This window comes from Glandiceps talaboti, chromosome 13 (genome assembly GCF_964340395.1).
Source record: "Glandiceps talaboti chromosome 13, keGlaTala1.1, whole genome shotgun sequence".
Classification (NCBI taxonomy): Eukaryota; Metazoa; Hemichordata; class Enteropneusta; family Spengelidae; genus Glandiceps; species Glandiceps talaboti.
Genome location: NC_135561.1, coordinates 608,382 through 624,769, shown reverse-complemented (window position 1 = coordinate 624,769; position 16,388 = coordinate 608,382). Strand labels below are relative to the sequence as shown.

The following is a 16,388-nucleotide window of genomic DNA, read 5'->3' as shown; positions in this document are numbered from 1 at the left end:
GATGTCATACAATAGAGCTATGATGTCATACATCAATTTATTACAATGTTGAGTATGATGTCATACAATAGAGCTATGATGTCATACAATAGAGCTATGATGTCATATAGTACTGAGTATGATGTCATACAAATTGAGTAGGTTTCTAACTTGTCACCACCATATTATGTCTAAATATAATTAATTTTGTAAGTAATCAATTTTTAAGTAGGATTTTTATTTCAAAGTTTGTATAAAATATTGTAACAAGAGTGAACTCTTGAACAGAATGATGTTAATTAGTTAGATTTTCAAGGATATTTGGTTTGACTTTTCATGAGCAAAATAATGTGCAGTCTGTGATTTACAAAACTGATTTTAAATAGTACTGTTGCCAATACACATTAGAAACTTTGCAGTGATCTCATGGTAGACAGAATACTACATCAAGGGGTTGAATACATGATGAAATTAGTCTTAAATATGATGATGTCGATTGGTACAATGAATCTGAAAAGATACTTGAAAGTGTATGTAATGTATGTAGTGTATGTATGGAGAGAGATTAATTCTGACTAACAATGTAGAAGATACAGTCTACACATGATGTACATTTAGTACTAGTTATGTCATTTCATATCAGGGACTCATTATATAATAGTTAGTAAAACAACACAAACAAGGTCAGTATTTTGACTTATATACAACACCAAAAAAGGACAAACAATGTTGCAGTTGCCATGATTGTCTTTTTGAAGACAAATACTAGATGTAGAAGTTTTCCTTGAACTCTATAACAGTCTGTATATTCCATATTATCAATGTCAAAGTCATACTGTGTTATGGTTTAAGACTTGTATTGACATACAACTTACTGGCACACTTTTTGATCTTTTCTTTTTCTTCTTCTTTCTTTTGTGTTTTTTCTCACCGTCTCCATCAGTATCTTGAGGTAGTTCAGGTTCTATTTCACTATCACTATCACTAGAACTGTTCGTTATGAAGAGAAAATTAACCAAAAATGAATAAAAAGGGGCATTAAAAACAAGGGTGTTAGTAATTTAAGGTCAACTACTGTCTTGTGTGGGCATGGCTCTCTGTCCCAGTCATGCTGTCTGTCTCTCTGTCTCTGTCTGTCTGTCTGTCTGTCTGTCTGTCTGTCTGTCTGTCTGTCTGTCTCTTTCTTCTCTCTCTCTCTCTCTCTCTCTCTCTCTCTCTCTCTCTCTCTCTCTCTCTCTCTCTCTCTCTCTCTCTCTCTCTCTCTCTCTCTCTCTCTCTCTCTCTGTTTAGGGTAGTATGATTCAAAACAAACATTATCAAATTATCAATATTTGCAAAGATTTCCTGTCATTACATTTTGTGAATGATGATATAAATTTTGAACTTCTGTTATGACTTTGGTTACCATATTGTTTCTGTTAGTTGTAAACTTGTTATCCATGACAGAAAAAAGTAGATCTTCAGAGTAGATCTTAAAATTCAACTTACTCTGACTCAGCAAAGGCTTTAGTGACATCCAAATCTTCTAGTATTTTAATACATCCATCAATAGTTTCTACTGACATGTCATCAATAATTTGAATAGCTGACTGTTTACTATCAATGTTTAGTCCTTCTAGTAAGTTCTTTGGCAAGACAGCTTTAGGTGGTTCTCTGAATTTACTGTTCTCTTCCTCTCTTTTTGAGTTATTAGATCCTGAAAATGAACAAACCAGCAAATTCAGAATTATATCTTTTTAATATAATATATTCTGTCTGTGAAAGTGATTTCCTCAAGTTTTGGGTTTCCTTCATAGCAATGATTATACTGAGGGATGACTACAAAAAAAACATACATTGTAATTTTTTTTTGCTAGAAATTTACAGACTGTAGACCTTTATAAAGATTCATCTGTGTAGTCATTCCCTGAATTGTGTGGTGGCAGGTGATTAAAAGAATTACTGGTCAAGTCCCACTATGACAACTCTTTCAGTCTACCCACACTATCACTAGTTTTGATCAACATGTCTCTTTGTTTTGTTAGTTTTTTGCTGCTTTCAAAGTTTTAAAGGCAAAGAATTTGAATCCAGGATAGTATAAGTTGTTGTCATAAAACAGAGGAAATAAAATGAAACATAATGAGTCAGACACAATTACATGTAAATGGTGTAGACTTACCATCTCTCTTCTCATTATCACTATCAGAGTCACCAATTCTTAATGTGAAATCTGGCAGGGATGGAGGTAGCATTCCTCTCTTCTCTAGTATCTGATGTGTTAGCTGCCTAGTCAATTCAAGTATCAACTCTGAGTACAGACTGGAAGTCAAGCATACAAACTTAATTTATACAAATGAACATAACTGATTTAAAGTGCAGATATTTGTAGTACAAGATAAAAATTACCCAATAAATGCATATATGGACCTTAAATTGTGCACCATACATGTGTCAGAAGAAAGAGGACATACAGGTCTATTTTGTGTGTGTGTGACAAAATCTATAAATGTAACCCCAAGACATCATTTGCATATTATTTTCCTTTTAACCAACATGAAATGTATGTAGGATAAGTTCCTTCATTGTTTGTAACCCATAAATAACATACTGAGTATATCACAACAGATATATAATCACCATGCAATAAATACTGATTATGTCTATGTGGATTTGAAGTTGGTCAAAAGATTGGAATTTAGTATTTTACAAATTCACATTTAATACTGCAGTATAGTGTTCTATTACTTTTCAATGTAATGTTATTATATTACTATTGTTCTGTTTCTACAATAGTGATGATAGAGTTAAGGGAATTTTCCTTTGCTGTATCTATTTGTCTGTTTGGGTTACATCATGGTTAACATTTTGTGGCGTAGATGGTGGCTGCACATTTCACCTTCAGGGTATATATCAATCCATACACTAGTTTTAATCTCTAAATATCTAACACTACTTTTAGGTAAATGGAATATATAATCATAAATAAAACAGAAGTTTGTCAAAATAAATAATCTAACTAGTGTTTTCTCTCATATACATATTAAAAATTTAACTTTTTTGATATCATTGAATTTAACCAGTGCCAAAAAGTATAAACATCTTGCTGTGTGAAAGTTGAAGAGTTGCTCTATAATAGCAGCACAAATATTAGTAAGAGCTTTAGAAGGGAACATGAGCAAGAACAAATAATTGACAAAATACAGACCACTTGTGAATAACATTGAACTCGTTTGACCTTAGACAGTAAGATTCATCCGTTGTCATGTATGTAAAGTCAATTTTAATCACTTGTTACTGTTTAGCTGATGTAATAGTTAACAGAAGCACCAACAAACAATGAGTAATTCAGTCTAATTTGACCTGGATTGTCCACTATGCTTGCTAGACAACTGTATGAATACACCAGATACAAACTTGATATTTTGTAACCAAACAGATATATGCCTATATAGACAGAGGTAATGTGTATTCACAAGGTAGGAGAAGAGATCTTGTAAGCTTTGTTAGAGTTATTCATTGTGTTTTTCACCAAGGTGCCTCTACTGTTGTACTGTTTGTACAATTGGTGAAATAACGGAATACACTATAAATTTAAAATCGTGCATAGCATGCTATGTGGATCACCAGCAGTCCATTATCATTACATAATGTGGTATCTTGGTGCATAAGGCATTATATGCATTTACTGTCTAGCAATGTGTAAGTGCTTATTATTATTAACTTTAAAGTGGGATTCAATGCCTACATTACAAGGTTTCCAAGCAAATTATGGAATTCAAAATGGGAGGATTACCTGCGTGACTTGCCATCTCTATGATTTATTGAATGAACCCAACAGTACAAGTACGACAGACAAAAGAGTAAGAAAGACACACAGATCAATGTAATAATAGCAAGGAATGGAATATGTTGATATCAAAGCTGTGTAAATGTTGCTTATAAGGAGATAGGATTTGCCAGAGTTTCTAAACGAATTGTATGATGTATAATGTACAATGTAGTCTTGTTATAATGAAAATAAACCCCTCCCACAAAAAAAACACAGAAAATATTCATATATGGATGGGATTACACAACTGAATCATACTCATACTACTAATGCATCAAGGTAAACATTTGTTGACAAAGACTGAAGTGGGTTACAATCAAAGATTTCTCGCAATTTTCAAGTTTGTGTTAGAATAAAAGATTACTTTTTATAAATAATATATATGTTTACGAGACTATCATTTGTTTCATGTATCAAATATTCAACATAACACATGAAATACTTCCTAGCAAACCTAGAGTATATTACTATTACTAGTTTCCTTGTATATGTATTAACATAATAGTAAAAATACAAGTTGCAAGTATTATCCTACTGAACATCACCTTTATATTGTTGTTGCTGAACTCTCAACATTCATCTCACAATAAACAGCTATACTCTGAACTTATAGTTCTGTGCCTATATCATGATTTTAAAGACATGATATAACTTACCACCATAACATTACACAAATTTCATAGAATAATTAGGTTAAAATACAAACAGAACTTGGACGGATATATTCAATGTTAGTCTTTTTCAGCTATAACAAACAATTTATCTTAATGTTTATAAGAATCTAAAATGTAAAACCAGCCATAGTTACAATCTCACCTTTTGTTCTCCTTGGCACGTGAGTATTCCATGACTACTTCACAAAAGTGTCTACCCATGGCTTCAAAGTCCTTGGTAGTAAAATGACGAGGTGGATCAGTACTGTAACAGTGTAAGATAAAACACATAGTCATTAAGAATATCATAGATAGAGGTGTCAATTCAGAGTTATGAGGAGTTGTTTTCATAATTTGTTATAATTATTTAAGGTAGAAATACTATCTACCAACTGTTAACTTTCGCAGGGAATTGCATTGTGGTTATTTTAATTTAACGTAAACTGAAATTTTGCAAAAAACATAAATTTTTGGATCAAAATTGTATGACCTTTCCTATAATCATAGGTACTGTAGACATTTTGAGCAACAAGCTGTAAATAGATGAGATTGGGAACACAATTGCATTGTAATATGCCTTCATATAAATTACCCAACCTACATGAAGAAGGAAAACTAATTTGGGATTGGTAAATGATAACGTAAGTTACTGACGCTCAGCCAGTTTACAAAATTATCAACGTATATAAGTTTTTCATGACCAATATTATGTATCATGGCTTATGTTATTCAGCATAATGTGTTTTTGTTACATACCTGAGTAAGTTTTTGCTACCACAGAAAGTAGCTTCCATAGTGAAACTATTCATTATTCCCATTTGTCTCCACATTACAACTCTACCAGTAGACTCCTTGCATTTCTTTACTTGAAACTTACAGCCTCTGAATGAAAACTTATCTGGAGCCTACATGGTCAAAAATTAACATAATATTTAGTGTTATCACAAAGGTATCAAAATGTATATTTGTGATTTGGGTTGGGTTATTATTCATGGTACTGAGATGTTGACACTGACTTTGATTTACAACTGCTGATGGGGCTACATTGTACTTGGTTACTACTAATAAAATGTCATTAATATAGACCATCCTGTATTTTATTCACTGCTTCCTTTAACTTTTTCTGGACTGAATTGTTTCCATAGAAACTAGACTTTTCAAGCATAGCTCTCACAATCTCTAATGCAGCATACGATATCTACACTTATGACACAGTATAGTTGACAGCTACTGTTTGAATGAAAGCACACATTTTTCATGTATACATACTTCCTGAGAATGATAATGAACAGCATCTACTAAGTTTTAGTTGTGCATTTATTATTAATATCATCTTTAACAGTATTATAACCTTACAATGCAAAAGGTTTAATATTTTGACTTTAAATTACCTTGACAGACATCATCCATGGAAAGAGTCTCTCCTGAAGAAACAAAGCAGCTCTGCTTTCACCTTCTTTGGCTTGAGAATTACACCCGTAGATAAATACATTGTGTTTCCTACTATGTCCATGAAGATCACAGTAAACTACCAGCTGAAAAAAGACAACAAAACACACATTTTGATAAACAGATATTACATTTCTGATACCAACAGTAAACTACCAGCTGAAATTTAAACAGATATATCAATGGGTTTTCTTTCTTCAAAAGTATCAAAAAGTATTATGTTAACTGAAATATAAAAGTCTAGGTAAAATCTACCTGAGTTTCTCAAATGTTTTACAGAGGCTTATTATTACCAAAATATGGGTACAAGGCACAGAAATCGATAAATTTTACCAAATTTCCATTTTGTTACCATGGTTACAAAACATAACAAAATCATTGTTTAATGCATATGGAGTGGCGTATTCAATTATGTATGTACCCCAGCACAAATTCCCTACAGATTTTGTGCCTCAAATACTATTGTAATAACACTTGGAAAACTCAGTAAATTCATGCTACCTTTCTACCTCACACGAAATGTCATCTCACCTCATAATCTTTAGAGAACTCTTCCATCATGTTCTTGATATGCCATATGGTAGGAAAAGTCTCTCTCCTTGGATGTCTGTAATTTCTGTTCAGATCTCTGGCAGCCAGTGAGCATCGATAATTGCCAACTATCACACCATCAGGATTTAACATAGGAATGATCTTAAACACAAAGTTTTTCCTGAGATCCTATCAACACAGAGAACAGACAAAAAATAGTTTGATAATGTCAATAGAAAACATAGAATGACAGATCATGGTTTCCATTTATGTAACTATTTGCTATTCATACTTTTTTGGTGTTTATGTGAGGTACAAGAAAGTCTAAAGGAAACAATATAATGATGAAAACGGCACACAAGATACTAAATAAGGGATGTACTTCATTACAATTTTTTTTTTTATTCTCAGAACCATCATGATTATGGTATATCTCAGTCCTAACCCACCCCCCACCCCCCCCCCCCCCCAAAAAAAAAAAAAAAAAAGAAAAAAGAAAAAAAGAAAAAAAAAGAAGTTTGGAGAGTTGGCGACCAGATGGAAAAATCTAGGGTCTGAAGGCTGTTTTGGTACCAGTTTGGCAAAAAATGAAGGCACATGGAATATGATTTCCATTAAATGAAGAGAACACTCAGAAATTACGAGAGAGTTTGACACCCTTGTTGAGTGAAAATACTCTTACGCTATCTTATTTGCTTGTATCATACCTTTGCTTCAGGGGCATTACTTGTGATGAATTCAAGCAATCCCTTCATCATCCAACTTGAGTTAGTTTCACCTGGATGTACCCTTGCTGAAACAACAACTCCTTTCTTCTCTCTGTGTTTGTTCTTATCTGTTACAGTGGGGAAAAAGAGAACAAATTTGTGATGCTAAACTGAAAAATAAGTATTGCCATAGTCCATAACCAAATCTATAACTAAAACTTTCATCCAATCAAATGCTAGTGATTAATTACTATGCAAATGAAGCAATCTATTATCAAATCACCTCCATGGCTTTGTTCACATGACCATTGGAAGAAACTATTCTGGCTTACCTTCAGGAGAGGACACTGTAAGGAGAAAACAACTGTTTCCAGCTTTGGTTTCACACAGTACTTCTTTCTTCATATATTTCTTTCTGTCTGGATCTGTCATTAGACTGTCTATGTGTTCCTTGAGGTCGGTAAATGTATATGGGTAACAGTGGGCAAAATAGCAGGTATCATTGTCATGGGGAAACTCCTGTGTACAAACGGAAAGAGTGAAGTTTTAATCTTATAATAAACTGATTTTTTTATTAATATTTCACTTGATGTGATTTAAAATCAAACACTTCAAATATACTAAATGCTTTACTATGATGAATACTTTGATGTAACAATCTTTTTATTTATATCAAGTCAAAGTAGTTCGAAGGAGATTGAAGATTTTTAACATAAATTTCACAACTTTCATCACTTGTTACTAATGGGTTTCAACAAAACACAAGAGAAACTTACCATTTGCCATTCTAGTACATAATACACCATCTCTGGATGTAGCAATGGGTTTTTAGTCAGATTGTAATTCCTAGAGTAACTAATATGATGACCTGTCCTTATCCAGCCAGTACCATTCTCCACAGCACCTTTCTCAGAGTAAACGAGGGGTCTCATGCCTAACAAAGAAATAGAACAATTCATGAGACTCAGTGTACAAAATACAAGAAAGGAATCTCACTCTAAATTATAGAAAGTTTCTTTGTTCACTATCTCAGAGTAAACAAGTGGTCAATTTATCAATTTCTTGTTATTACATATCCAATTAGAAGAGCTCTCAAAAGCTCTGTTCCAATATTTACACATACATCTTACTTTTTTTTCACAAAACTATACTTACCATGATTATAAAGACTGTCTCTCTTGAGTAAATTGACTATGTTAAATTTATAGGTGACACCACGAGTGGCTCGTTGTACTCTGAAGTAATACCACTGAGTATGTCTGTTTGTATAAAGATCTGTCTTCAGCACCAATTCATATTCAAACTGTCCTCTGAAAAAAATATATCCGAAATTGGTTAATAACAACTTTGTAGTTGGCAAAGAGTGCACTTCAAAATTTACCAGCATTAATTTAGTTTAATACAAGAAAGAATTGTGGAATCTGTGATTTTTTAATCACAAAGAGAAAGCCTTTGTCAATTCATTTTTTTTTTATCTTACAATGTAAGGGGAATGGGACATTTGAATTGAAGTTTGGTTATAATAACATGCAAGTATCACAGCATGGCATACTTGGGGTATTAGTACACTTGTGGTATTTTCAGCAGTTGCATATTGACAAGCAAAGCACTCCAATGCAACTAATCAATTGTACATCCTATGTAATTAAGTTTTTTTTAAGGGAAATTTGAAGTTTAAAACGCCTTGGTTGCTGGACATAACCATTAATCATACTCTTCTGCAAGGGTTTCCAAATACTGCTGTTAGGGTTGATTGATTTTAAATGTGAATTATAATGCTTTTCAATACACTGTAGTCACCCAAATCCTATATACATCTAATCTAATATTGATTACTGAGTACTAACTGAAATATCATTTAATTGCTAAAAGTGAGCATGACTTACATCCTTCTGGCTTGTCTCAAATTGCCTGATTCAAATCTAGACTCAAACATTAAGCTAGGAGCACAACCTTCTGGAACATCATGAGGTACACTTCCCTTAGTTGTCCTCTCAGAATCAAATACTGATATGACACGGTCCCAACGTCTGCTAAACTTTGTCTTCTGATTATGGATAGTTTGTCCATGATGAGATACTGTCAATGAACAAAGTACATTTGACAAGTCAGGATTCAGTGAAACAGTATATAAATTTATTAGATAGATAGATAGATAGATAGATATAGTAGATAGACCTAAGATATACATACACATATGTAAATATACAAATATACAACCCACACATACACACACTTTATGCATACACACAAATACACACACACACACACACACACACACAAATACACACATACATACATACATACATACATACATACATACATACATACACACATACACAAAATATACATACAGACACACACACAAACAAACACATACACATACACATACACAAACACATACACACACACACACACACACAAACACATACACATACACATACACAAACACATACAAATACACACATACATTCTGAGGCAAAATTACATCCTTATGACTACAAACACAGGCACACTAATATTCAATGTACGGTGTGAAATGAAAGAGACTTTTTGATTTGTTAAAGTTACAGACTAATAGCTGATCAAAATTAATTTTATTCATAATAAACACTATGGTAACCATAAATACATTGCAGCAAAAGTTACTTCTTGGCATGTCAGCTGTAACATCAAACATGTGTTAAACATGATATGTGTTGTAAAAAGCTTTGTTATAATGAGGTGTTCCTGGTTACACAGAAATTCCACTCATCTTGAGAACAAATCTTTGAACTTGAAGTTAGTCAGATTACAGGTATAATAAAGAATGTTCTCTGTCACACAACAGTGCTATATGTTCTCACAGCTTATGGAAATTACAATCTTTTACAAGACCCAATTATTCTCGTCTTTTTGCAGGAAGGGGATACATTTTTTTTACCTAATATTAGATTTCATTATCTCCCCTGCACTAACCTGTCTACTGGCCAAATCAATGACACGATCTGCTACTGTTACTTGTTCACTATTTCGATCACAATGAGACAGAAGGATTGTCATTGTGAAATGTTCCTTTATCACTTGCTATTAAAACATTAAGCAAGTGATTATTAACGTCCACGATGACAAAAATTCTCTCAGTCTAGTTCAGTGAACAAGTGTAGTAGAGTCACATATTCAGCCAGTAGATATGCCATCTCTACACAGAGTTTAGTTTTCTGTGTGTTGACAATATAACCTGTAGTTGACAGATTACCTACCATACTTCAGTTGACATGTAGCCATCAGTAGGTAATTTATTTTCTTTAACTGAAATGTCATTTAATTACAAGAGGGCATTAACTGACAATCAACACACCATACAATCTAATCAAAACCAGTCATTGGAATTTTCTCATCCTAGTAACACGATTTGATACTGTTGCTTTAAAATAGTAACAAGGTGTCCAGACTGGTATACTTAACAGGACAAAAACAAGATATGGCATGGGTGGGCTAGCCTAGAAGTGTTCATTCAACCATGAAGTACTGACTAGAGTCTTGTAGTAAAGCCTGGGATCCAGACTTAGTCTAATCTGTAAGATATAGGATATGCACAGGCTGAGCCAGCAATATGAAAAGCGTAATTTTAATAGAGCTAGTTGTAGCTTCGAATTTCTTTGAGAGGTTTTGAGATTTAAAACCACAGGAGATATCATCTAGACTAGATTACAGCTGAACAACATGATATAGCTTACAGGCTATACTTAGTCTATCCATAGACCCTCCACCAACATTGGTGGAGGGTCTATGATCTATCTATAGACTATATATGTCTTCACAAGTATCTAACTTCCAAGCAAGTTCAAATACATTATAATTAAAAATACCAATAGTAATTAATCATTCTAATACCATCCCCTTCACTTGTCATAAACTACAACTATATACTGGATGGTTCTATTCTAGAAGAAGGTTGATAGCATTAAGACTCACCTGCATTTGATAGTGGTTCTGGATAACTTGGTGCAACATCTAAATGACTTGGTGTTGCAAATAATGGCCCGATATAATGAGGTGGCCAGTATGGTCCATGTGGCCACAAACGATAAGTGCACACACACTTCCTTTTTTGCTGTAGTGTATAACAATTATCATGATCACATGTACATGGCGTCCTTTCTAAGTCTCCTGTTTGAGTCAGTAGTGCTCCAGCAACATTGATATGAGGGAGCATTATTGCACTGAATGGCAGCTGAGTAGTGTCGTTACATTAACACCAGTACTCTAAAAAATAATGCTTTGAAGTTCACTTGTAAGTGCATGTGCAAATCGCACTTCTGGTTTGTACTGCTATGATTGTCAGAAAATACATGGTCTATGGTCTCGTGGTTATTGCAAGCCACATGTCAGTTTTCAACTAAGGTCAGTAGACATCATAGGTAGTCAGTTTTAACTCCAATATATGAAAGCCTTCCATATGATAATGGCTGTAGTACAAGCATCGTCTTCAAAGTCAAGTCAAAATACTTGAGATTCACAGTGCCGATAACATTACACCTGGATGTGATGGTTACAGGTCAATCCATGGCAGCTATTTGTAAAACGTATGATTATGAGTTACATGTACAATGTAGTAGCCAACACAATCACCTTCTAACTGTACTAATATGCAACTATAAAATGCCTAGAAACCAGTATGTGTTTTATCACTAGGAACAGAAACATTTACACAGTTACAGTTGCGTGCAACACACTTTATGGTACAAATACTGAACACATCAAATCTATTTGCTATTTATTCTACAGATTTAAGGATTAAAGTCATTTTTTGATTGGAAATTTTTGTATGAAAACGAAAAGGATTATGTTACTCACTATAAATACGCATGGCATTTTTACCTAACATTCAATAAATGGCTAGTCTATCTGCTTACCAGCTAAATTTATGACAATATGTCATTCTTATATAATACATGTATATAGATTAAAAAGCAACGAAGTAGAATAACAAATCCAGCCAATAGACAGTACAAGATTACCTTACCATACACAAGCCAAGTTATTGTCCTTGAACAGAAAATATGGATTATACCTCCTGGTTGTTCCATGTCATGACAACCTGTGTCTACAATACTGGTTCTTTGGTGCTTGAAATATGAGTCAAAATGTTCCAGATTGCCATTATTTTTATCTTGATTTGTTATAAATAGTGCTTGAGGAGATATAATCATATTATTCTCTGATACTTTTTCTTCATTCAGCCAGAAAATACTCCTGGCTATTAAGGATTTATCACTACTTGTCTAGCTACTTGTACACAAGGCCTCTTAGGTCCATTGTATTTTCCTTGACTGGGGCTATAGAAGTAAATTTTGTGAAAAGCGACGTCAGGTAGTCTACAAAAAAGAGGCTATCAATGGCTTTGAATCTCTTTGGGGTGAAGAGAGACGTTGAGATTTGAGCATCTAGATTATAGACATCTAAGTAGATTTGATAAACTTGAACCTATAACAATGGTACTATTTGTAAGGATATCAACACAATAAATGAGTTTGTTTATAGCTGTATTTCACAATTGCCAGATTAATCATTCTAATCTAATCTACTTAATCCTATTAATCCTATCTATCTAATCTAATCTAATCTAATCACACCTACTATGGAATTATCTGGATGGATATTCACTCCTAATAATAGCTGACATTCAGATATCATTATAATTCTGTACTGTAGATGAAACTGTGCTTAAATATACGAATGTTTTTGTAAATCAGAAGAACGTTTCAGTTTCTTCAAATTTATTATCATCCCATGTGTTTCACATGTAAATGCCGTAAGTAAACCATATATAAGTTGTTTTAATATTACTGTTTTAACTGTATTTTTTTGTGCTTTAAAATGAACATGAATCCTATAGGAATATTATAGGTCTTATAGGAATCCTATAAGAATACTATAGACCATTTCCGTAAGGGTTTGATCGGTGGGTATGCAATTCTCCGGTAATTGCTACAGAAGCAATTTGCTTCCGCACTCGAAATAGGCTGAGTACATTGTTCATCGCAGGACGGTGTTGAGGGTCATGCCAGTAATCTATAGAGCAGTGCACCGTCTGCAAGCAGGACTAATCTAATGCTAGGTACTCAACGAGCCCAAGTTTGAAACCAATGCCCACTACACTCTAAATGTAAAACACTTTCTTTTGTATATATACAATTTGCAAATGTGAACCATCATTGCTGTGCTAGGCAGACTAACAAGAGAGCCTGGCTAGCTATATATAATCAAGTGGTTCACACAGCTGAAACAGCTGAAACACTTTACATGCATTTCTAGCCTAGACCATACTCACTACACTGATACATGGAACAACTTATGGCTGCATGTAGTCAATTTGTTACCATGGATACCACTACATTAACGCTATAACAGCAGGTGTTTTGAGAGTTGACATTCAAAGCTCATTTTCTTCCAATAGTATATAAATAAAATCAGATTGTTCCCACCAAAATTAGGTATGCTAATGCATATTATACCAGATTCCTCTTTCAAAACCAATCTTGATATTAAATCTGATGCACACCATATAACATCAATAATATAGTTATCTGAGTAAGATACTTAAGATAAAAAACAATTAAAATTGTGGTATAAATTAATAATACATCATGCCTAAGAATTACCATAATTATGTATACCCTAATTCAAAACAATACCTTTACCATAACATAGATGATCCTTGTGCCATATACATCAATATTTAGAACCAAGCATACTATAGACTGCATTGTAAGTCATGTGTCAGTGGTCAAATTCAAGACTGTCACTGTGCAATGACATACTTCCACAGTGCAGGCAAAAATATGATCAGAAGTCCATACAACAGCTAGAAAAGTGTCCTCTTCCAATGCAATCACAGTAATGGACAATCTGATTTGAACACTGGAGTAATACTGTATCACCAAAAGTTCCAAGTTTAATACTATTAAATAGCCAAGCTGTCACCAAAACTTCAAGTTTAATACTATTAAATAGCCAAGCTGTCACCAAAACTTCAGCCTTTTCCTCTTAACAAATGTCACCACAAACTTGAACTCAGAGTCTCCGTAATCCAGCACAGGTCTAAAATATCAACTTGAAGTCAATCACCAACCATCCTATCCACTAAACGATTGCCGGTCTGGAATATGTAGTCAGAGTCAGAATTGGCATTTAGTAAATCCACAACTGTATTTCCCAAATGAGTGTTGGATGCATGTAGACAGTGTATGTCAGTATCCTAGGTGAAGTAATCTTACACTGTATTACACTTGATTTAAAGTAGGGTTTGTCAACTCTACTGGTTACTATCACAGCATCACTATTTGTTGATTTAGTAGAGAACAGTCCAAAGTCTACTGGTCTAGGTATTATACACACAGTGGCATGTAGGTTACAAAACTTATTATGTATGGGTTTAACACACAGTGGCATGTAGGTTACAAAACTTATTATGTATGTAGGTGGGTCCTAAAATTTATTACACAAAAAATCTATCAAATAAATACAATATTTTCATATTTAGCCAAGGACTTGCTGAAAAGTAGAATGTCACAGATTGACACTGCAAATTGTCTATTAATTGTTTATAAGCATGCGATCTTAACCAAGGACTTGCTGAAAATTAGAATTTGACCTGCAGCTTGACACTGCAAATGTTCTATTGATGGTTTATAATTATAATGTAGCTATAGTATAGTTTTTAGTCAGGGACTTGCTGTTAAGCAAAGTTTCACAGTTTGACACTGCAAATGTTCTATTTCTTCTATTACACTGATACCACTGAATTCTTCAATGACAATACTTATTCATCTTAGCTGGTTCTTTTGGATTCCTATACTGACAAGATACTGACACAGGGTCCAAAACAAACTAAACATGAACACAACAAAAGACATCTGCTACAAGTGAAAACTCATGAGAATGTGTACATGAATCTTAGAAGAGAGGTTCAGATAATAATGCTACGATAAATCAAACTTCTCCCTAAAAGTTGGAAGATTAAACGTTAAACTTACATTTTCCATGTTTGTGAGGTGTGAATCTCCCTGCACTGTATGTCTCCTACTTTTGTTGTTGTGGTCTGATAATCAAAACAATGCTTCACCCAATTTAGCAGATCCCTTTCATTCAGAGACATGGTAACAATGGAACATAACTGTCATTGTGGTCAGTCACTATTCAACACATGAGGGCCTAATATCTTAGGAATAAAATGCCCAAGGTTACAGTTGCAATAGTATTTTCTGTGATGATTAACTCGACTGCCTTGGATACCCATTACACTGTCCATTGATGCATTACAGTTTGAAATTAGTCACAAGAAACTAACCACTTTCTGTATAAAGGAAACCCTAAGAATGGCATCAATAGATCTCTCTTGGTTTGTTTAATTGGATAAAAAAAAATCACTTTTTGTTCTAGCTCTGAGATGATATACGACTTTGAACAATTTACATTGACTTTTGACATAGCAACTCTATTTATGCAAATATGAAAAAATAACAAAGAAATTCTATCATTACTTTGGTGTTAAACTCATAATAACCTTTGTTACTTAAGATCTTTGTACCCCTATGTACCGACTAGTACCAACTGTCATTCAAATAGAATACAAATGTACACAAGGAATGAAACAAGTTAAACTAAAACTTGAAAGTAGGTGTAAAAAGCTCAGATGGAAAGCACTTCTATAGACTTAGCAGGTATTCTGATTTCTGGACTCACAGACTGTAAACAACATTAATTTGATTAAAATGCTGATTATGGTTGCTAAGAGTGACTGGTTTCAGCTGTAGAAAATGTTCCCTTCAGGCAGAATAATGTATACACTTACAACCATGGTTGCTTGATTTCCAATAGCACAAGAATTAGTGCCAACTATTTAGTGAAAAACTCTTTCTTTTTTATTTATGATAACAAACACCACTTTATAACTTACCCCACATAGATAAAATACTGACAGCTATAATATACCACAAATAACTCAATTATCCTAGGAGTTGAATAATGACTGCCTAAATATATCCGTCATATTCCTGTAGTTCAACAGTGCAGTTACAGACGAGTCAACTTCAGCCAAAACACATTCTGCAATATTCCTGTACTTCAACAGTGCAGTTAAGGATAAGTCAACTTCAGCCAAAACACATTCTGCAATATTCCTGTAGCTCAACAGTGAAGTTACAGATAAGTCAACTTCAGCCAAAACACATGCTGCAATATTCCTGATGATCAATGTCCGTCCTTCACCACAGT

At 33.6% G+C, this 16,388-nt stretch overlaps 1 protein-coding gene across 10 annotated transcripts in view; it reads right to left on the bottom strand.

The window, feature by feature from the left end:
* LOC144444443 (uncharacterized) overlaps positions 1–16,388 on the bottom strand; it is a 109,318-nt gene that overhangs the window by 20,328 nt on the left and 72,602 nt on the right. For 9 of the 10 annotated variants that reach the window (XM_078133857.1, XM_078133856.1, XM_078133863.1 and 6 more), the window contains 13 exons: positions 9,014–9,206; positions 8,283–8,437; positions 7,904–8,061; positions 7,460–7,646; positions 7,128–7,255; positions 6,421–6,609; positions 5,832–5,975; positions 5,197–5,345; positions 4,604–4,705; positions 3,752–3,769; positions 2,138–2,277; positions 1,468–1,675; positions 855–969 (listed from right to left, as the gene is read on the bottom strand). In XM_078133857.1, the coding sequence (XP_077989983.1) occupies positions 855–969; positions 1,468–1,675; positions 2,138–2,277; positions 3,752–3,769; positions 4,604–4,705; positions 5,197–5,345; positions 5,832–5,975; positions 6,421–6,609; positions 7,128–7,255; positions 7,460–7,646; positions 7,904–8,061; positions 8,283–8,437; positions 9,014–9,206 (1,886 nt within the window). The remainder of the gene's footprint in view (positions 1–854; positions 970–1,467; positions 1,676–2,137; positions 2,278–3,751; positions 3,770–4,603; positions 4,706–5,196; positions 5,346–5,831; positions 5,976–6,420; positions 6,610–7,127; positions 7,256–7,459; positions 7,647–7,903; positions 8,062–8,282; positions 8,438–9,013; positions 9,207–16,388) is intronic. The other variant, XM_078133861.1, reaches the window with a different exon arrangement.